This window comes from Simochromis diagramma, unplaced genomic scaffold (assembly GCF_900408965.1).
Source record: "Simochromis diagramma unplaced genomic scaffold, fSimDia1.1 OVJJ01000131.1, whole genome shotgun sequence".
Taxonomy (NCBI): Eukaryota; Metazoa; Chordata; class Actinopteri; order Cichliformes; family Cichlidae; genus Simochromis; species Simochromis diagramma.
In genome coordinates, this window is record NW_024387200.1 from 6,504,792 (window position 1) to 6,528,567 (window position 23,776).

The window sequence follows — 23,776 nt, forward strand, 5'->3', positions numbered from 1 at the left end:
AAACAATGAAGCTAAAGAAGCCTTCTCTGAAAAACTGTATTAAAAAAAAAAAAGAAAAGAAAAAACAAGCAACGATCGCATATTCCCATCTGCATTTTGTTGTCAGAGTCTTGTTACTTAACATCTTGTAACTACTTCAGTAGGTTTTGTTTTTAAAATGCATTACATACTGGAGGAAGCTATCAGAATCAGAGAAAACACCACAGGAGGTGCACAGTAGAAAAAATTTCCACAACTGTAAGACAGCCAGCAGACATAATAAGGACTGTAACTGGAAACTACTATTCATTGCCCAATGGGATTGGAAAAAAACAAATATGAATAAATGGAATTAATAGAATTAAAAGTCCTGTATTTGAGAATGTGGAAGTTAAATTTAAGAAACTCTTTTTTGCTTTAATCTATAAAAATATGATCTTTTAATTGTAAATGCTGTTTGTCTGGTTTTGTAATCTTCCCGCAATGTGAAGCGCAAGAATGTCTTTTGTAGTTGTCATGTTATCATGAATCCAACGTTTCACAATGCAAAATGTACAGTCATGTACGACGCTGCAAAGCTCCACCGTTTCTCAAGCTTAATAAAGAAAAAGAAAAAAATGTCATTATCATGTCAAACTTAAGCTGCTGTGAAAGTATCTGGTACCAGGGAAAATAAAGCTGCAAAAAATTTTAAAGTGAAGAAAATGAAGTTAAAGTTAAGTCTTTCTGACTTGGTAAACGGACTGGTTCTTGTATAGCCCTTTGCTACTCAAGCACCCAGAGCGATTTAGTTTTTAGGTCTTTTACACACTTAAAAACTCATCTCTACTCATCAGAACTGGATACTTACGACTTCCTTCCATTTTAAAAAAAAAAAAAAAAAAAAAAAATTCTTTTCATGCTTTATTATTTAAAGTTAGTCATGTAAATGAAGATAAAGAACAGGGGACTACTTTCATTTGTATATACACAACTGTGCCTCGCTTGTCCAGCGGATTAAATTTAAAATGAACATGCATTTGTATCTTTTATAACACAGTAAAGGAAGTGCGTGTCAACTTGAATAATGCCATCTTAAGTTTACCCGTCTTGTCCATGCTTTGCATATGTATGAGACGCATGGAGCAGAGTGTACAAGAGTGAGTACATGGAGACCGTGAGTCTTTAGATGTCATGTGTTGCTACAAATCTAGTTTCCTTATCAATAGGTCTGTTAAACATTTTTGTTAAACAACAAGAAGTTTTATATTGAAGAGGCTATGATGTAGAACCATCTTAGGCAAACCACACAAATGTAGCTAAGTTGCCCTGCAATGTTGAAAAGATCATGGCAGATGGTAGTAGTAGGCAAAAGTGTGCAGGAGGAAATAACAATTAAAGTTGGGCAATATGTAAAAATTTTCCAACCGACAATCGTCAGTCCAATAACCGACGATAGTCGATATATTCGCAAATGTGCAGACTTTTTGATGGCCGGAGCAATATAATGATGCATGGACTGATTTGAGCATTTAGAACACAGAAGAAGTCCAAACAAGGATGAACTAATTGCCAAATTGCACACTGGAGGAGAAGGTGCAGACAGAAATGGACTGTTACTTCAGTGAGGTCGTAGATGGAGAAGATGATACACTGGCTTTGTGGAAAATGCATGAAAAACGTTTCCCACTGATGTCACACATGGCACAGAAATATCTGTGTGTACCAGCCACAAGCACACCTTCAGAACGCGGCTTCAACGCCGCTGGTAATATTGTTAACCACCTCCACACACTGCTAAAACCTGATAAACATGCGGATTTTCCTGTCAAAGAATTTATAAAACTTGGTTTGGAGGGAATATTTTACCTTCTTTTGTTTGTTTCAGTATTAATATAGCTACTTTCTGGATAATTCATTCATTCATTCATTTGAGATGCGCCAAATCACACAAAAGACTTAACTTTACATCTGAGGTTTTTTTTGTTTTGTTTTTTTATGTTCGCTGGAAGAGACTTTTTTTTTTTTTTTTAACTTTTTTGTTGATTGGTCGAGTGTGTAAGATGGATAAACAGAGGCTGAACAGAGGCTACTGCCATTCTTTCTTTAAGTTGTGAGTTTGAGTGAATCATAATTTCTTATTTTAACCTGAAATTTTATAAAAAGATGGATTTAGCTTCCAAGCATTGGAGACCAATGCCTGAACACCCAAATAGGTCCCATTTAAAATTCCATGTATAGTACAAATTCTTTTGCTTGAAATGCCTAACCCTAATTGCTACAGTGCATTTCTAAAGCAAAAATGCTCCACCAAAGGTTTGATTACTGGTTTTGTTCACCACATGTTCTAGAGCGTTCACTACTTACAAAATATGCACGCATGTGGTCACGAGGCAATGAGGTGCCAGGCAAAATCTTACATGACAGGGTACACGTGAACAGTTCTTATTTCACTATGAGGGAGGGGGTGAGGACTGCAAAGAGACTGCAAGGACATGTTTACATTGGTTAACTTGCTGCCAGTGGAGCAGAGTTTAGTAGACACAGAGATCCCTCAACAGTAGAGTAACAAGGACAACATGGCTGTAAATACTCAAACTGATCAACATAAACAGTGCGTCTAAATAAGCAGGTTTGACTGATGATCAGAGTTTGATGAGTCACAAAATTGGGAAAAAAAACCCTCAACTGACAAGTGTTACAAAGGTAAGTGTTACAAACGAAACCATTTCAGGTTTCGTTTGAAACCTGGACCTGTTTGCTGGTTCAGGAAGCGCAGTGAGCTTACCTTTTCGCTTTTATCTCTTGGTGCGACAGGGGAGCAGGGCATTTCATGCTACAGCAGCATGGCTCTTCTGCTGTTAACACTCGCCTCATCAGACCTCAAGTTACCCAGAGGCTGCTGGGATACTTCCTGTCATATAGATGACTCACTCTTTTTTTCCACTCTTTTTGTGTGTTGTATGTAGTTTTGCGGGTTTTTTCTGGTCTAAAATATGATGACCTCTTCTTTTTTCCTCTATTCAAGCAGATAGTAACCTCACGGAGAACACCACTATTTCAAGTTGCTGTAAAATTTCAGCTGATGAGGAAGTGAGAAAAAAAAAGGAAAAAAGTGTTTCTAATTTCCCTGTTCATGAGAATTGTAAGGGAAGTGGGTTAATTTGTATTCACCAGTTAAAAACAAACCAACAAGCAGGACAGACAGTAACATTTAGATCAGGAGATGTTCCCCATTTAATTGCATTTTCATCCTGTTCTCAAAGAATCACCTACACCCACACAGCATGCCACCAGCAGCATATGAACAGATTTGTTACTGTAACTTTACACTTTGCTTATAGGTCATTCCACCTCCTACAGCCTCAGGCATTTTTCCCACCAAGCCCTGCAGCGATTAAAAACTAAATGCATCCCTTGTTGCTTAAAAGGTGATGCAATCCTTTAAGTCTACTTGAGCCAGAGTCTTGCTGGACCTCACAGTAGGACAACCAGTTTCACCTGCTCATAACAGTAGGGACCAATTACCTTCGTTTGGCCAACTGTACAGTTTCATAATCAGCTTTGAAAAAATAAATAAAAATGCATGACCTGGGTTTTTACAGAAAGTTATACAATTTCAGTAAAAGTGGGTCATCGCAAAGAAAATGTAACTGAAGTTCATTACAACACTTTACAACAACAACAAAAAAGATTTAAAAAAACTGGCTGTGGCCTGACACATTTAAAAATGTGCAAATCTGGGTTATGAATTAGCAGGTGGGTGCAGTCTGCATAGGTTGGATAATGAGGTCAAACTCATTTTCATTGTCTGCAAAATGTATAAATATTGGAGAGAAAAAATTCAGCTGTATGCAAAGACACAGCACCAAACCCAAAGAACGCTTACAATCATTCTGTAATCAAATATAAACACAAATTGTCACAGGGCTGCTTTTGTACAACATGAACTTTTTCACAATTTGTATAATTCGTGGAGGATGTCAACTCAATTGACGGGCACAGAGTGCTTTTAATCTTTTGAGATATATTTTTTTTATGCTCCATGTGAGAGTAGTACTCTTCCTGCAAACGGGAACCCTCTGAGTGATGCAAGTGCACAGCCATCTGTATCATCTACATCTAAGCACACTGTTGACACATCAGCAGCCAGCATATTTTTAAATGTCCATGTGAACATCAGCTGTGAAAGCAACGGTTGGAGCTAAATATATAAACAAATAAATAAATAAATAAATAAATAAATAAAAAAGGACCAACAGTAAAATCCAGGCTTTATTGAGCCCAAATTCAAAATATTCAACTCAGGAATATGCACCTACAGAAATATGTTTAACATGCGTAATCTAGTTTCTTCAGCAGGGATGCATCACGCTGGCAACAAAGAAAAATTAGCCATAAAAATAGCAACTTTTTCCAACCCTGACCAAGTTGATTTTTTGGCCAAGTTTTTTGTTTTGTTTTGGGGTTTTTTTTTTAACTTAAACTAAATTGAGCATTTTTTTTCTGATAAAAGAATAAAACGTAAAAATCTGTTTTGTGATTGAAAGCACCAAAAAAAAAAAAAAAAAAGTGCAAAAAAAGTATATGCTCAGGGAAACAAATAAGGAAAAATATATCCACAAACAAGCATCAACTTATTAAAAGTTGTGCTGTTGAAATTTTGACTGAGAGCAATTAACTAACCCTCTTATTGCCATAAGCAAATGAAGCAACTGAAATACAATCATGAGAAAGGCAAAACTCAAACTGTGTGTTGAAATCTGCACCGATGCAACGCTGCTGTTCTGAGCATTTTGGCAGCTTCCACACATGAAGCGTTATCACTACATTACTTTTACTCTATTAGACATTTGTGTGAAATGTTGTCAAAATTCATGCTGCTTGAGTTTGAGTTAAAATTTCTATTTGTTATAGCATTTACAAGAATGATGATCATCTAATCAACCTAATCTCAGGTCTTCAACAACCTATTTCATTAGAGTTTAAACATAATTTGTCTACAATTTCACCATTAAGACTAAAACCATCAGAGCTGTAACATGTCACTAAACCTTTTAGTGGTCCCCCACACTCGTTTCAGAACTCGAGGGGGCCGATCTTTCCAAGCTGTTGCACCCAGTCTGTGGAATGCACTTCCTCAATTTCTACAGTGTCTGGACTTGGTGGAGACCTTCAAAAAGCAGCTAAGTACATTTCTATTTTAAAAAGCTTTTAATTAGGCCAGGGTTTTTAATTATGCATTTATGACTGTATTGTGTTTTATTACCTTTCTTGTGAAGCACTTTGTGACATATGTCTGTGAAAAGCGCTAAATAAATAAGTTGTATAGTTTCATAATCATCAGTTCCTCCTAAAAATGACAGACTTACAAACGGTGATGCATTTTCTGTTGCACACCTAATCACTTCTTAGGAATTACTAATCACTTTGGTAAGTTTAACCTTTTAATATTAACAGAAATTTAAAAACACACCCAGCACACAGACACATTTTGCAGAGGAAGTTTTGCATGCCACGTGGTGCGTGGTGGTGTAATATGGGAGGACACGTAACACATGCGCTCAGATAAAGAGATCCTTTTTTGAAAGGGAGATATGAAGATCATAAGTCTCCTTGCAGACAGGGATGCTAGCAGAGTGTCCCCCCTGTCGATAAAAGAGCCTTACATTGAACAATTAAGGTAACCAGAAAAATGCTTAACCAGCTTTCATTGAACAGACTCTTCTAAAAACCAAGTCAATAGGATTCATTAAATTATTTTGATTATTATTTACTTATTTTAGCCAATTTAACAACATACGGGTTCTATGACATCAAATTAAATATAATATTGGGTCATGACGTGACCTGGTGGAAAGCTTGAACTCAGATGGACCACTCCCATTAAGCAAGCAGACAGTAAATCAGAGGTCCTCTTTAGTATGGCGGTAGCAGTCCATTCATCATTTGTCATGCTGCTCATTAAATTTTTATGAAACTTACACAAGACGTGGGTTATCGCTCTGTTCCAATAGTTACAAAACTGGTCAGCCTGAGGAAATGTCACATGATTAACACAAGTGTGACAAAAACTGGATGAACTGTGGATAAATCCATTTTTTATCTTGAAATTTATTCAATTATATTTCTAATAGCACTTTGTTTTGGAGCTGAGGCTAAAAGTAGAATTAGTTATTATTTTGTCAAGCATTACTGTCTGCAGCATAAAAAAAAAAAATAAAAAAAAAAAAAAAAAAAAAAAAACTTACGCTCCATAAAATGTCAGAAAACAGTTTGTTATGAATATAAAAGTAATTTGCTTTGCTGGGCCTGCACAAAATCCATTATACTAAGAGAAAACAGCCATTTTGTAGATAAACTAGTTGAATGTTGCTTCAGCTGTACTAATAGATAATCATAAAGATTCTGTCCATAAAAATTGTGAACCGAAAGGCTGACAGAGCGACTGCAGAAGGCTACCACTTTGGTGTCCTCAGACTCATCTCTTATTGGTTCAGATGATATGGCTAAATTGGTTTTATCAGGTGGAGACCTCCAGCTCACACTAGAGTGGCCTGCAGACGACTGAAGTAGCAGGAATAAGAATTCCTACCCACCTCTGACTCTGATGCCATGCTTCTCAGTGGGAAATGGATGAAGTGCCAACCTTGTGTCAAAGACCAGTTGTTTTCCAAATGGAAGACTTAGAGAATCTCAGGGTCTTGTTCATGATAAATGCTGACAGATGAATTGAGGTTGCATCTGCAGTGATGCCACACCGGTGTGTTGTGATAAAGAGAGTTGCCCATAAAAGCGAAGCTGTCGAGTTACCAGTCATTCTATGTCCCTAAGTTCATCCATTTTTACGAGCTTTGGGTAAAGAATGAGATCACAGGTACAAGCAGCACCCTTTCTCCAAAGAGTGATTGGCCTCTCTCTCAAAGATAGGGTGAGGAGTTTAGTCATTCTGGCGAGGCTCAGTAGTGCCGCTACTCCTCCTCCACTTATATGCTGAAACCTGGCCCCAGATATGCGATACAAAAAAAGGATGGATAATGGGGAACAATGAATTCTGAAAAATTTATTTAAAAAAATAATCCCTCATCAAGGTAAGCACTCAAACTACATATCTCTACCAAGGCCAAACTTCCTCCATATCATGTAGGAACTGAGTGCCTCAATTCATAAGTATATGCGGATCCACAGATATTCTCCTGAGATTACCAGGAAAATGTCTCACAATATTTCTTATTCCAATTTTATGTACATTTGAAGATATGAAGCAAATTGCCCAGGTTCTCCACACTAAACAAGAAGTACTTACTAATTTTTTCCTGTTCTGATTTGATACCTTACTCTCATGCAATGGCTGACAAGTACAAGCAAGTACTACCCATTGTCACTGACATTTGATCCAGCTTTTTGAGTCAGGAACAAAGACCGTGCAAAAGATGAATATAGGTATCACACAGTGGTGGCCATTAAAAAGAATGCAGGTTATAGGCACTTCTCAGACCTCAAATAGTGTTTTATACTGTCTAGGTAAGGACAGAGACAAATATCAATCCCTATACAGAATCCTACATGAAGGAAAAACAAAAAATCTTAGAACCAGATTGACTTCAAGGGTTAGTGATGTTTAGTTTAAATCACTTCCCAGTCTGACCAAGCCCCAACTCTAGTAAAATCTTCATGCAAAGTGGTATATAACATTGAGTCATCCTGCTAAAAAACAGACAAAACCAACTAATTGCATAATCTCATTTGTGAAGGTAATTTAACACATATGGGTGTCCTCAGGTGGGGTGCAAGTATTATAAAAAATTTCCAGTATTAGCATCATTTGAAGTACAATGTATGCACAATAAGGTTGGTTTTAAGGGATCAGTATGGATCTGAGAGGACCTCTACAAACATAATCTGAGGCTGTGGATCAGGTTTCAAGTTCTAAAATGTTTATGTAAACAATTTTACATAAATTCACTCAGATCAGTCATTATAATATTTAGGATATATTAAAAAGGAATTGGTCTTCACTACACGAACACTAGCATCTAAGGAAAAACAACTTATACACAATCACCAATAAATCAATAAATGGCTTCAGTGGGCACTTCCATCCACACATCCCTCCTCCCCCTCAGACAAAAATCTTTTTTTTTTTTTTGGGGGGGGGGGGGGGGGGGGTGGAGAGATCCATAGAATCCTCATTTTAATTTTACAACTCATTACATCAAGCCAGATGTGACCCAGAAGAAAAGAAGGGTAAAACAGCGCAAATAATCATAATCAACAGCTGTAAGGGTAGGCAGACATACACAAACAAATTCCTCTGTGAGGGAAATTTATGGACGTTGCAATTTCAAAACAATCCTAAGACAAAACAACAGCTCAGAAATAATGCTCCACTAATGCTAAACATAATAAATTATTCACATAAGAGGTTAATACAGCAGGGTATGTTTTTCAGTATTTGTTACGCAAGAGTCATATGGGCTGCCATGCTGGTTTTACCCGTTTAATCCACATCTTAATCAATTATATCAAACAAACAAACAGGAATTTAGACGGCTGCATGTGTAGCTGTCAACTTTATAAAACAGATTCCTTTTATTTCTTTTTCTAGCAGAAAATCAATGTTATAAAGCTATAAATAAAACAGAAGTCAACACCACACAAGCAGACACATTTACACAGTACAGTAGGAAGGCACAGCATGACCCAGCACTACAGTGTAATCTTAGTCACATGCTGCCTACACCAAACAGGGCCAGAATAGAGGCAAACTGCGACCCAGTTTGCCTCTATGAGTCTTGTCCTGGCCCCGACATTCTGTTAGGTGAGCCACTGCTCTTTTCAGTGTGACCAAGATGAAATGGTTTAACGGATTAAAAGAAAACAATGTCCAGGATGACTGCAGTTTAGTGTACAACCTTAACCGAACTGGAAATAAACCACACTGAAGTCAGAGAAGTACCTTATTTTACAGTAGCATCGAATAAATACAGAGAATGTTTTTAGCATGACTCACAGTTGATATATAAACTAATGGTAATACCACTGCTGTCCATGAACAACCTGTTCATGGACAGCTAGTTATTATTTTTTTAAACATAACTGACAGATGAGAGAGGGGTGCCTCTTTGTGGGAACACTGGCAGGAAAATTTCATCACTTCATCCACTGCTCTAAAATAATCTTTTCCATCAATTTCCATCTTTCTTTGTTTTCCTTTTGCTGTTGACAGGACTGGTTCTTAGCCATTTCCCTCCTCCTCAGCACTTTGTAGCATCTTTACTTTCCTTTGTTTCATTGACGTGATCGTGATCCACCACAATTAAATCTCAACCACTGACCTTTGCTCTTGCCAAACAACCAGAATCACCACTTTCCTCAGTTTGGCCTATCAGTCAGGCATTCCATCTTTAAGGTTTTTTGAGGATAACGGATGACAGAGCTTCAAAGGGAACACCTGGTCCCAACAGCCTGTCACATTTCTTTCTATTTCAAGTGCTCCACTTTCATTTGGTCCCCAATATGAATAAGTGTGACTGGCTAAACAGCTTACAGAACAATCTGTGATTACAAATGGCTTTTCATCTATATCTTCCCCTTTCTTTCAGACAGTCACTGCTGCACTCACTGAGCTCCCCCCCTCTACATCACAGCACCTATGGATCAATAGCTCATACATCTGCCCCAAGGTTTATTAACTGCCATCTGTTACATCTGAAAGACTGAAAACATTATTAGGGCTGGGCCATATCATACTATACCAATGCATGAGTTAAAATTACCTACCACGCAAATAAACAAGACAAGCCCAAACACTTAGAGCAAGAGCTTTGTCAATAGTATTGAAGTAGATTGCCTGTTTACAAGAGGTCAGACCGCCAACAAAGCACAATTCTTTGGCTGTTTCACCTCTTGAGGGGGAGAAAAATAAAACAAATCATATAGAAAACCAAAAACACCACAGACAACAAGTACAATCAAGCTATGACAGCATGCAAGGAGATATTAGCAACTGGTGATGTGTGACCCAAAAGTAAACGAACCAATGGCACATCACTGGAGCACTCGCTAGGTGCACTCAATATGACAGGAACAAACATTGCATGGAAATTAAGGATGTAGTTAAATGGTGGAAAAGCAGGGCTTTAAACAGCGAGTTAAAACATCCCAGACTTAAGCTGCATCATCGTATATAATGCTGTGTCACTACAATTGCACTGTAATAATGCTGGTATTGGCACTCTGATAAAGCCAGACTTCAGTTTAGGTAGTCTGTCATCGATGACTGTAGATTACTGGGAAAGGATGGAAAACGCCCATCATTCTGTGTTGCAAACACCGATAAAACTTAGTATTTTTTTTCTATATTGTCATAAATATCATTATAGTAAATTTCCTTAAAACCCCTATTATCTATGAAGAAAATGGCTGATTTTAATCTACTATCCGGATAACATTCCTAAGAAAAATCCTTTAAATATTCTTTAGCTGTATTTGCACTTCTCAGTTTTTCATAATTTAAGTTCAACAACTACTTAATTATACTTGTATGGGTTTATTTTTGGGATTACATACATGTCTATTAACCCAGGACGTCACTCCTTGTGTATGCATCCTTTTCTTTTGCATGTAGTAGGTCAGAAAAATCTTGAGCTCAAAAGCAGGTCACCTCCATGTCGATGCATACTACCTGTGAATATTCATCACCAAGAAAAACAGCTACACAAAATTAAATAAAAGAAAATCTAAAAACTAAACTAAACACAGCTGAAGAAAAAAATGTCACAAATCTTGTCCACTCAAGTGCTGTGAAAACTACAGGTTAAATGACATAGGATAATACTTTGCATGTAAGGGTGGTGCAGGGTATGTACTACAAGCACTAACAGATTGCAGTAAGAATTTTCAAAAACACAATTTTAGAGGGGGAAATGAGGCTAGAGGAATTGTTTATTTGTGGACGGGACACAAATGTGCTACTGGCCATTTGGTCAGGCAAAAGTATTTATTTAAAGCTTACAGAAAACCAGCTATGTTACACCATGGTATTTATTTGGTAAATGGAAAAAATACACCAAATCCCCTGCTTAAACAGCAGTTGCCTTGTGTGTTTTGTGGAAGAAATTTATATCAAATCAGTCCACAACCCCATCAATGCTGGCATTATAACTAATGTCAGCAGTTTGAAAGAATAAAACGGCCAAATCTCAGTCACATTACAGATTAAAATATCTCATGGATTGCATTACTGTGACACTTCTCATGACAATTGTGACTGATCTGAGGACCCTGATGATGACAACCACAAGCTGAAAGCATTACTTTCACAACAAAGCCCCGTGTTAGCAGGTGCAGTCGTATCAAAGGTCCCTGCTCTGAGAATGGCAGTTTCATTTGAAATTTAAACTACTCAGAGAGGAAAATAAAGCAGTCGAGCTGCTACCTGGAATCTGGGTGTTGATTCAAAGTAAATTTTATAATGCAATTCTCATGCAATCGTAAATAGCCATGTCACCTCCAGGCACTCCCCATTTGGCTTTTGGGTTGGGTTTTTTTGGGCCACTTATTGGTCATGTGATAGATGCACATGTACTGTGAGCATACACCCACCTGCCTAGCCACGTTTCTAGGACACTGCCATCATCAATTGCCAGCAAATCCTAAAAGCCAAATGTGCATTAGTGTAGCAGTTAGTGCTGCTTGATTCATTAAGGGTTTTTATTCATGCATACTTAGCCTATCTGTATTATGTTTTGTGTGTTGTAAGAGTCACAATAAAGCCCTCATTATCTAGAAACCTTGATACATCTGCCCTAAACCTCATACTGATAAGTAACGGTGTAAAAAAAAAAAAAAAATGAGCTAAAGAGGAGAAAGGTGACTAGGTACTGGAACCCTAAGAGAACCCTGGCTATCTGGGCCTTTATTTTCATGGTCACACTTTCAGCATCAGCATCGCCACGGTCGAGTCGGCCCACGAAGTCCTCTGAGGAGAGAGAGAGAGAGAGAGAGGGGAGCTCACACACCTCTAACCGCTAGCGGTTATCTTCTGCCAACTCCGGCCCCCAAACTGAGACGGAGTGGGAAACCAAAGCAGGGGTGCCTAACACTCACAAGGCACTGGAATTAAAAATAACGTGGCACGTTTTGCACTCACCTACCTGATAAAAGAGTAGACAGAGTCCACTTCCCTTCTCGGCTAACGCTGGCTCGTCCCCGTGGCTTGTGTTGTTGAAGCTGTGCGAGGCGGGAGGCACGCGCAGGCGACAGTTGAAGGCAGAAAGTGGCTCACACGCGCGCAGCGGACGGCGGCGAAGAGATTGGGAGACTGTCCTTAAGCCCAGCTCTTCCTAGACGACCTGCTTCCCCTCGGTTTCGAAACAGCTGCGCGTGGACGGATTTCGCCTTTCATAAAGCCACGGGAATGACGCTCATCAGGGCGCATGCCCACATCGCCCGTGACGTCGGGTGCCTATGTAAGCTTTCGCCCCACCTTAACCAATCAGAAGCGACTTAGAACGTGACGCAGCCCAGACTCCCTCCCTTCAAGGACAGGTTCTGTAATTATAACCCCGCTTGTATAACCTGGCTGTAAGTTTTCTGCAGCCTCCTAAACAATTAAAACGAGCTTTTGGGGCTCTGGGCTTGTATTGTGTATTTAGGGTTCTGTGGAGATTATCCTCACACAGAACATCACATCCTTGGGAACAGCTGTGTTAAGGACCAAAACGCTGTTCAGAGAGTGATCCGTACAGCAGAACACTGCTACAGGATTGCTCTCCCTCCACTTCAGGACACCTACACCAGGAGATGCCGGACTAGAGCAGCGCAGATACTGAAGGACCCATCCCATCCTGGCAACAAACTGTTCCAACTTCTGAAATCATCCGGGCTAGGACAGAGAGACTCAAGAGGAGCTTGTATCCCCAAGCCTTCCGGGCCCTAAACCATAACATCCCCCCCCACAAACACACACATACACCCGCCCTCTCACACAGCATCCATAAGTGACTGAGACAGGACTCTCTTCTAGACACCCACCGGCACAATGTACATTTCAAATTCTTTTTTAATTTTAAATATGTTCATATTGTCTGAGTAGGAGTGGTGCAGTGAGCTCAAGGGGGCGGTACTGGGAAGCAGGTGAGCCACAGGTGGTGGCGATTATGTGATGACAGTGTCTTCTTTCTGTTTGTTTCTGTTTGAAACATTGTGTGTATCGCATACTTCACATTCAGATTGTCTGTTCTTATTTAATTCACTTAATGTACAGAATTCAACTGCTTGCTGCATACAATGCTACTACTGCACATTCACCTAATGTATATATTATTACCTAATAATATATAATGTTCTTCTTCTCTCCCCCTTTTGCACAAGTCGAGGAGTGTGCCAGGTTACATTTCACTGCGTGTTGTACTTGTATAACTATGCATGTGACGAATAAAGAATCTTGAACTACCTTGGACTCATCATGAGATCCCTGCTTTTGCCACTGTGTTGTAAAACTTTATGTTTTGTAAAACTTTATGTTTTACAACTGATAAATATGTCTAATTACTGACTTCAATCCCAGCTTTGGCCCTTAACCAATTCCTGAGAAAATCGATGCGTGCTTTTTAGCCTTTCATGTCACACATTACAGTGATGTTGTGCAACCTGTTCACCCAAAGCCTGAATGTTCAATCAATAAATATGCTGCTAAATTAAATATGTTCATGTCATTGTCTTCCCTTTTGTGTTAACTTGATCTGATCTGCACATTAATAAGCACCACTTAAAATAATAATTTTACTGTATTCAATTCTATTGTTTAAGTGGGTGGGCTTGACATTATCAGGTTAGTGGTCACTCTGAGGGATCGTATCAAAGTATCAGTGTGACCCCTGTCAGGCTGAGGAACGCATTATGCATGCAGTAATAGACAGTATGATCAAGAAAGACTGGAAGAATAGCCGTAATTGCATAAACCGGGTCACACAACAGGACAATGCTCCAAAGCCAGCATGTAGCACTAAATACAGAGGAATAGAAATTGACTTTTTATAATGAAAGTTTTTCTGAATCATCATTTGAATGCACTGGTTAACCACAATAAAGGGATGCAATAAAGAGAAGAAGTCGGACCTGTAGACAGCATCTTTAATTACCTGACATCACAAAGGTCCTACTGTACTGTACATGACACTGTGGCACTGTGGAGTCAGCATGCTCACAGATACTAAAGAAAACGTCTTAGTTTGATGTGTCTTTCTTCACGGTTGTGCAAAGACTAATTTTTGTAATCTGATCAGCAAACATAATCTTCCAAAACAAAAATAAAAAAAGAAGAGAAACATTTAAATATCCCAAATTCCAACGACGCTTAATAACCTTTTTTTTTTTTAAAGTGATTAACATTGAAATTTCTTAAACAAATATTGAGCACTGGTCCTATTCCATCACTTGGTGGAGCACAGATTAGACCAACACAATGCATTAGATATAATTATTAACTTTACATGTATATACATATACACTGGTTTTCTTCAGTGGTATATCAGGTGCAGGTATCTACAGTGCCTTTATTTCAGGCACATATAATACATAGTCATAAAACTGTAGTGCAAGCTAATTCCACATGACATATCTCATGACAAACATGCTTTAGTTCATGTCTTTTTTTTTCACTGTGATTTTTTTCTCCATCCAGTGCTATAAAAACTCTGAGGAAACAGCAGGTTTTTCCATATGTGAGTGTATATACTGTATGTTATTGTTAAAGTTAGTATCCATGTAGTTTGTCGATTTCTGTGAGCCTCTTCGTTCCTTGTGGCTTTTGTCCGCTGATCAAAGCACAATCAGCATGTCTGTTGAGCCACCGAGGACAAAAAAGTCATCCAAGAATGTCTCCTTTGACATGAGGCAGTTTTTGTAATCCAGAAACAGTCACAAGATACCATTAAAAGAGTGTGGCGAGAAATAGAAAAACCTCTAGTCCCTGCATCTTCACAGGAGCTACATTATGTATCAGGGTGTCTTACGTTATTGTGGAGTCTGCGGCATTGGGTGGAGTGCATGACTTTGCTCTGTTTGTATGTGAGTTGGGCTAATGAAGGAAAACAGCTGAGGACGTCCAGATTCTTATATCACATTTTCAAACAGCTGCATGGAGTTCATGATGTTCTCGTCCTGCAAATGAAACGATAAAGAAAAAAACATCTGTCAGCAAATTCAGAAGGAAACAAATGTTCACGCTGATTAGGTCAAAGTTTCAGATATTAACAAATGGCCATGGTGGCACTGTTTATAGCCAAAAGAACTGAGTCATTATCAGCAACTGCGAATATAAATCTTCCACCATGTCATGTTTCTTTATAGGGGCACAGATTAGAGACTGAGCTTGTTTTTACAAATATCTACTAGACAACTAATTTCAGTTTTTTGATGTCCTTGATAGAGAAGAAGCCTGAATGCAGTCAACTGAGGCAATGCTGTAAAGAAGAGTGATGTGAGACACTGAGAAAGTCATGCAGAAAATACAGAAAATGAAATCTAGGGTGTACTTAGAGCCCTAGAAAAACATTCTTTTTCACCAAACTTTATATTCAATGACACTTGAACTGGTGTTTGAGACCACTAACTAAGGAAAAAGATTTACTGAGGTCATCGATCAAGTCATCCCCTGGTGGTAATCCATCTATTACACACAGCCTGTAGGGGAAAAGCAGCAGCATTCAGTCTATTGTTTGTGTTAATTCAAAGTTCTCAGATTGTAATTCTTTTGCGCCTTAGTGTTATCGGTATTTTTAAAAAAACATTGTGTGTAAATAAAACATGCTACAGTACATCTACAGTTTGAGTAAAATAACTAGAACGCTCTCTGCTCGTTACGCAAATGCACTGGCTTGAATTTTCCATTTTTTATCTCTGTTGATTGAAGCATGTTAAAACAGCTGCAGAGCTGCATCAGAGGCACTGACCAATATTTGAGTTTGGGGTAAACAGCACACACAGATGGTCTCAAAATAAATAATGACTAATAATCTAAAAACCCAGTGTTTTACACCAACCAAAACACAAGATAAGTTAGTGTACATACTTTGACCTCAACTACTTGTGAAGTCGGTAAGAAAACTGACATCCACGAAACTGCGCATACAATCTAAAGCAAATTTTGTGGTAAAACAGTTAAGAAACGGGGTCAAAAGTCAATTAATTGCCTCATTACAAGTTTTTACTTGCTGGTAGTGAGTGCCAACACTCAAAACTACCCTTTATCAGGAGATAATGACTTTTACTGTTGCCCAGTTAACAATTTACAGCTTTTGGAGGTGTGTTTTAAAATGTCTTTCTTTTCCAGTACAGAGATGTCTTCCTGGTAAGGCCCACTGAATTTACTGTAAGAAATCTAAGAAAAAAAAAAAACTGTGTTTATGTCAAGGTTGTCTAGCAGACATAAAAAATCTGAAAAAGTAGCCTGCCCAAATAACTAGATGATGAGTAAACACTGTTTTAGTGTTTGTTAACATTGTGTAGATACTGACTGTGACAAATTAAACACCAGGAGCTAAATATAGCAAAATACAGAGGAAGTGCTTTCCTTCAGAGAATGTTCATGATTAAGGATATTAGTTTATAAACATTTTTCAACCAAAATAGTGTACTGATATGAGGAACATCTGATTCTGGTTATTAACTGCAGAGATATCTTTGAGGATGTGAAGCTGGGTTTTTATCACTGACGTTTCTAAGTTCATGAATTAGGTATTAAAAAAGGAAATTAGGTGTAATCAGGTCTCTTTTCCTTACAGTACTGACTGTGAGAAAGAAGTGGAGACACATATAGAAGAACACAGGATTAAAGGTGATTCAAAAATAAACACGCTATAATTAGTAAAGGCAAAGTCCGCATATAAATACAGAATATGATCATTACAGACTAGAAAGTGTAATATTCCTCCAAAAATAACATGTCAGGGTTTACAATATGTGTGAAGGGAGATAACACTAGTCAGTGTGAGTGAAGTCATGCTGTAGCTGACACTGAACCAAGAACCTTGATCTACTGCAATACTGTAATTGTGATTTACACTGACTGGTGTGTGGGACAAAAAAGTGTGCGTCACCTTCTGACAGGTCTCAATGAACTCTTCAATAGTCACTACACCATCTCTATTCCTGTCCATTTTCTGAAAAAACAGAAAAAATAAGAAGAGAAAGCAGACATTAGTGAGACAATATTTACGATATTTAACTCTTAAGAGACCAAAATGAATGAGTAGGGTCATTTCCAACCAAATCATATTTTACAAAGGAACACTTTTCATAAATGGCTCTGTTTGTGTTTATACCTAGACGTTTGTCTTTCTCTATGACAGATATTCTAAGATGCTCTAATGTAGTTATGTATGGCTTACAATAGCTTTTATGGAAAAGGGAGTCAACCTGAGCCATCACCAGTCTTTTCATCATAACTGTGGGCATTAGTCATCTGCCTCAAGGCTAAATCTTACTACCCCTAAGTCTGTTATCCATGACTCAATGAAAAACTATAATCTAGAAATTATATTTAATTGTGTGGAATCAGAACCTGAAAGAACTTGTCGACATGTTCAGAGGGTGCTTCATCACGCACGCAAGGGTAGGTATACCTCCCCATCATGTCATAGATCGACTTCATAATTGCCAGCATTTCCTGAAGAGAAGCAGAGAAGGAAAGGGAGTGAATATAATTCACTTTTTACCTAAAACAGCCAACTGTTTCAGTGTTTTGTTTACCTACTATGAATTTTAAAATGTACAAACTCTATATTATATGATTAAAACGGAAATTTAATTTAGTTGTCCCATCTTGGCTGTTTTTAATAAAAACAAAAAAAAGCCAGTCTCTGAGAAAGATGAGATTGTATCAGGGCGGAATGATAGAGACAGACAGCCCTTGAGGCTAAATGTCTACATATGTCTATTTAGCTTGAAACTGCCAAAGGCACAATCATCATTCAGGTCACCTATACCATGGAAAACGAGTATAAGAGCTCTCCTTTAAATGTCTGCGACTGGTGTAGTTTCTCAAAGTGAAGCCAATCAACATGCTATTCTCTACAAATACAAACAGGCATATCTGCCCCAAGAGATGGGCTTAATATGCTTATTAACACCTTAATAAGCAGTTAATAAGCATTATTAAAATGCTTATTAACTGTTTAAATAGGACATAATAGTTATTACTAATAAAAATATATAATTCTGCCTGGTTTAAGGCTCCTGATCAGTATCTAGACCCAGAATCTAGATTGAGAAGGTGAGATAGTGAGTGTGTTTTTTTTTTTAAAATAACATTTATCTTCTTGTAAAGCACTTAAGTGTACACATATGAAATCAGTTATTAGTTGCTTCTACTTCATGTCAGTTTAAACAGTTTTGGATGTAACAAAGGTGACAGAATATGAGATTTGTCTTTGTCTTGTTGTCAAAAAAATTACATATCTTACACGCACGCACGCACACGCGCACGCACACGCACACACACACCTCTTTGGTGATGTAACCATCCTTATTAATGTCGTAAAGGTTGAAAGCCCAGTTGAGCTTCTCGGTGACCGAACCTCTGAGCAACACTGATAGGCCGATGACGAAGTCCTCAAAACGGATTGAACCGTTTCTGTCCATGTCAAACGCGTTGAACAGGAAGTGAGCGTAGGTGGTTGCATCTGTAGATGAAAGAAGATGCGGATTTAATGTAGTGCTTTTAACAAAGCACCCAAAAACAGCAAAGGACAGGGAGACCCAGCTTTCAAACATTGTTAACAAGTTTTCATGATTGAAGTTGGGACTTTGGAAAGGCTGTTCCAGAGGTTAGCCTGCGGTTTCAATTCTAAAACTAGTTTTTGTGTGTGTTTTGATGCGTCCTGTTGCAACACTGTTGCAGTGCATTGTTCTTGGGTTGTAAAGCTTCGCTTCGCCTTCAATTCAGTTCAGTTTTATTTATATAACGCCAAAGCACAACAATAATCACCTCAAGGCACTTAGTATTGTAAGATGAAGAACCTACAATACAGAGAAACCAACAACAACCAGACGACCCCCCCATGACCAAATATTTTGGCGACAGTGGGAAGGAAAACCTCCTTTTTAACAGGAAGAACCCTCCAACAGGGGTAAGGGGAGGGAGACATAACACTCTTCCAAAAATGCCTCATGTCATTGTACCCAAATAGATCAAGTTTTGTGTCACTTTTCTCCAGAAGGCTTTGACTTGTCCGTGTAGTCAACACCCTTTTAGTCCATGGCGATGTAAAACATATTCAGCCAATAAAGCTGGTGTTTCACTGGTTTCCAGTTCATAGCAGGCTTGAGCACTGATGGCTCCTGGGTTGCTCCTGAGCATCCAAAGCAGCTTCCTCTCATCTGAAGGTGGCAGTCTGGGTATTCTTCCAGACTTTGGCATACTGGACTTTTCAGTTTCAGATTAATTCTGACACACTGTGTATTTTTTAATACTATTAAATTATTTTAATAGGGCAGCATTAAAGCATGATAAACTGAATTTTAACTGAATATTGCAGCATGTGGCTCTTGTAGCCACATACTTTTACTTCTCATACTAAATGCTTTTAACTCATTCCCCCTTTGACACCTACTGGGGTAACCCTTGTTTCTCTTTCCTGAATGGAGGCATATTTCAGGCCCGCTTCAGGAACAAAATAATTGGGTGTGCATCTTGTTTAAATCTTTTTTAACCTCCTAGGACCTGGCGTCCACACATGTGGACATCACATTTTGGGTCGTCTAGACCAGCGGTCTCCAACCTTTTTTGCGCCACGGACCGGTTTATGCCCAACAATATTTTCACGGACCGGCCTTTAAGGTGTCGCGGATAAATACAACAAAATAAAACTAGTACCGGTACCAAAAAAAAAGAAGATTTATTCATAACACACGTGAAAAGACCCAGGAAAACTGAGTTAACGATAAAAACAATAACAAAATAACGCTGAAAACCGATAAAAACCCTGAAAAACATACATTTCAGACCTGAGCCTCAACTCTCGCGGCCCGGTACCAAGCGACTCACGGATCGGTACCGGTCCGAGGCCCGGGGGTTGAGGACCGCTGGTCTAGACCAAAATACTAAATTTTTCTCTACAAGGGCCTGATATCCACTTAGGAGGACATTATACTTCCACTGCTCTATCAAAATTTAAAACGAATGTCCTCATATGTGGGTCTCATTTTTCTCAAAAAAAAAAAAAAAAAAAAAAAAATCAGGTAATTTTGTTTTTTCATTCATCAGGTCCCAATCAGCCCAAATAGAAAAGAGAAATTAAAAATGCATGCCATGAAAGAGTTTGGGTCTTAGGAGGTCAAAGTTATGAAATATAAATCAGGTGTGGAAAAATATGACCCTCAGTCCCTCACTAAAAAGGACAGAAAAAGAGGAGATTGTTTTAATGTCTAACCTCCTTGGGGAAAGAACTGAGAATAGATGGACTTGAATGTCTCCTCATCAACCAGTCCACTGGGACACTCCTGCTCAAGAGAGGAGGAAAAAGGAGATATACATGTTAGAATAATAATTCAGCTCTATATAAAGCATAGTAATAATAGCAAAGCAATTAGGCTGGTCTCAGCAGAAGCAGCAGCTAGACGCACGTTCTTGAAGCCTCGATACAGAGACTGAAGCTCCTTCCTGGTGAACTTGGTCTGAGCCTGCAGCTGGTCCAGCCCCTCTGGCTGGTGACGCACAGTCGACAGCTCCAAATCACTGTCACTGCTGTCTGTGGGAGGAAGAGAGACAGAGAGAAAGGGATGGATAGACAGACAGAAAGGAGGAAAAGTAAAGAAGGGGAGAAGGAGAGAGAAGTGATGAAGGGAGGGAAGGATGGAGAGAAAAAAGAGGGAGGATGGGGCAGACATTGAGTGAGAGGATGCAGGTCAACATTCGGAGATGGGGTGTGGGTGGGTTCACACATTCAACAGGAGGAGGCATAAGAGGAAAATGTTCGAAGTTCAAAAGAGAGAATTATCAAAAAACTGTGGAGGAGGAAAAGGCAGGCGAACAAGGGAGTAAAATAAGAGGAGGAGGTACTTTCTTTATGGTGGACATGTCACCAAACTTGGAGGGTCATTTTATGAGAATTCAATCAATGCATCCCACATGGCCCCATCAGAATCAGCTGATATTGTTGGTCAGTAATGTATGAGTAGTTTCTGAGCTACAGGCCCTTGAAATATATAAAAGGAAGGTTGAAATTTATCACTTTTTTTTATTGCCTTGTTTAAACATAGTTAAAAACTACAACCAAATCAGTTTTAATCAGGTTCAAGCATTTAAAATGAAAGGCCATTAAAAAGCACTGAATTCCAGCCAATCTCTATGTACTTCAAGGGCCTGTAACTTGGAAAGTATATTTATAGTATAAAAGTAAAAGTTTGCATGCCTTCATTAAACATAAAAAAGTTATTATAGAACAAAAATCAGCCTATCCCGAAGGTAGACGTGTGGGAAATGTTTCAAATCTGGCTGACTTTATATGGAGCGACTTTCAAAACAAAAGCCACCACAGAAAACCTAAGTTTGATCATTTAGATCAAAGACACTTTCTCACTCAAATTAAGTGTCGTGACATTGGTTACCATTGCACACTAAGAGAAAGCACTGCACAGCCGGGCAAAAAGAAAACACTTTTAAAAAAGGAGGGAAGTTTTCTCCGTTTGGTTGGACTCGTGCTGTTACATACTCACCATCTTTAGACAGAAAGAACAGAGGTGGAGGAGGTGGACGGGTGTCGACACCGAGATGGAGTGAAAGAGCGTAAATGGAGAACAGTGGGAGAGTGACAGTAAGAGAAAGAAAAAAACAAAAAACAAAAAGAAAACATGTCAAGTCAGATCGGACGCTGTGTGGTTTACACGCTGGGTCCAAAGGAGAGGACTCATGTCATATTCGGATAAAACACCCAGCAGAGCGGGGAAATATGATACGCTGTGAAACATAAACCCAAACCACAGAGAAGGGGATTAAAACTGGAATGTGATCCACTCTTCAACATTTCTTTACAGTTCATTTATTCTTGCACAATGTGAGAAGAAGATGGCTTCTGACCTTGTCTGTATGGGTGCAGCTGTCAAAGACGGTCATGCTCTTGTAACCCAGTTATATCAGAAAAGGCACCCGGTAGGATGAAATACTTTCTCAAAAGTCCACACATTTTCCTTTTTCCCTCTAAATTTTCAGACTGTTCAATGCATTTTTGCAACATTTCTGCAAAAAAGTTTAATTTGCCTGCTAAAGATTCTAATCTAAAATGAATCTAACCTGCACATTTTTAATAATTTCAAATTCTATTAAAGAAAATAACTCTCATATGATCCCATCAGAGCATGATTATTCTGTATCTTGCAGGAGATACAGAATAATACAGAATAACCAAGAAAAACTATTGGTGACGAGAGTTCTGCAGGTCAGCATTTAGTTTGTGGAAATAAAAACCATAAACATTCAGAGTTACGCCTTACTACAATCTAAAACATGGGATGATGGTAAGTATTCCTACAGAAAGCACAGGTCTGTATATCAACCTTTTCGTTGTAACAAAAAGGCTTTTTTTACTCTACCCACAATCCTAAATTGAAACAGTGGCGTCTGATTGGCAGAGGCATCTGTTACCATGGAAATGTTAAACCCAGGGCTACAAAATACACTGAAAACTATTATAATACATTAAGAATGAAAATGGCAGACTTCACTTTGCTGGGATTTGCAATGCATTATGTAATAATGTAAAGTGTTAGGCATAATTTTAGAAAACTATCTTAATCGTTGATTTCTCTTTGGATAAAAGTAAATCAGTTTTTCTTCTTTGTTTTACTCCTCATTTATTTCTTTTAGAGAGGTTTTATGCAGTCAAAAAGCCTGTGCCCAAAATACTTTACTTCTACCTCTAATTTAATTACATGTGAATGTTCCATGTATAGTTTGTAACATAAATAAAAGATAAAATGTCAAATTTAATGGAATCTGGTGAAATAAAATTGACTTGATTGGTAAAGATTCAATTTATAAGCACATTTTCCTTAATGATTTATTATCTGAATAAATAAACCTTTTAATTATATATATCAGCTGTATTTAACTCAAAATTATTGCTTCATTGAGGGTGAAGAATCATGTTTTCGAGGGTGCTTAAACATGTTAATGTCCACTAAAGTCTTTAACTGGCCTAAGTAATAGCTGATCTTTCACGTACTCCCCTGGCTGGAGAAGTACCCTGGGGGTACTTGTACTGGTACTGGGGAATCATTGCTCTAACAGAAGTGATTTGTGTAGCTACTGTACTATACACACTCTGAGGTACTGGGAAAGTATGTTTTTTTTTTAAACATGTGTCAATTTTAATGTCACTAACTGTCACTAAAACACGAGCCAAACTGCTGCACTGGTATTACCATGATAGTTAATCCCCCCTTTACTGCCCCAGTGCTGCAAATACTCACCAGACCACCAAATATGTATTCATGCCAAACTGAAATCAAACTATTTACTCCTGTTTGAAATTAGTATTTCAGGAATCAGTAATACACTGTGTATTTCTATAATTGCCATTTTTAAAAGATTTACATATTTAAAGCTTTGGGTTAAAAGAATATACATGTGAGCAATTATTACCAGAGGTTGATAGGGACTGACTGTCAACTCACATCAATTATTCAGTTAACAAGCTTTAAAATGATGCCTGTGTAAAACCAAGCCAAAAAAAGTCTTTATTGTTTACACCATCTGTGGTTGTCTCATGCCTCTTACAGCTATGTCTTCTTCTCTCTTGATAATCTACACGTA

The 23,776-nt window shown here is 38.3% G+C and overlaps 2 protein-coding genes across 12 annotated transcripts in view; both read right to left on the reverse strand.

The window, feature by feature from the left end:
• slc23a2 (solute carrier family 23 member 2) overlaps window positions 1-12,406 on the reverse strand; it is a 38,594-nt gene extending 26,188 nt beyond the window's left edge. For 2 of the 7 annotated variants that reach the window (XM_040050970.1, XM_040050969.1), the window contains exon 1: window positions 12,117-12,406. The gene's annotated coding sequence lies outside the window, so the exon portion shown is untranslated. Of the gene's footprint in view, window positions 1-2,746; window positions 4,455-12,112 lie in introns of those variants that run through there. The other 5 variants (XM_040050973.1, XM_040050976.1, XM_040050972.1 and 2 more) reach the window with 4 other exon arrangements.
• A 1,677-nt stretch (window positions 12,407-14,083) lies between these two features.
• kcnip3b (Kv channel interacting protein 3b, calsenilin) overlaps window positions 14,084-23,776 on the reverse strand; it is a 55,186-nt gene continuing 45,493 nt past the window's right edge. For 3 of the 5 annotated variants that reach the window (XM_040050986.1, XM_040050985.1, XM_040050989.1), the window contains 6 exons: window positions 20,590-20,714; window positions 20,397-20,466; window positions 18,469-18,647; window positions 17,528-17,632; window positions 17,064-17,126; window positions 14,084-15,126 (listed from right to left, as the gene is read on the reverse strand). In XM_040050986.1, the coding sequence (XP_039906920.1) occupies window positions 15,079-15,126; window positions 17,064-17,126; window positions 17,528-17,632; window positions 18,469-18,647; window positions 20,397-20,466; window positions 20,590-20,714 (590 nt within the window). In that variant the 3' untranslated portion in view covers window positions 14,084-15,078. Of the gene's footprint in view, window positions 15,127-17,063; window positions 17,127-17,527; window positions 17,633-18,468; window positions 18,648-20,396; window positions 20,467-20,589; window positions 20,715-23,713; window positions 23,717-23,776 lie in introns of all 5 variants that reach the window. The other 2 variants (XM_040050988.1, XM_040050987.1) reach the window with 1 other exon arrangement.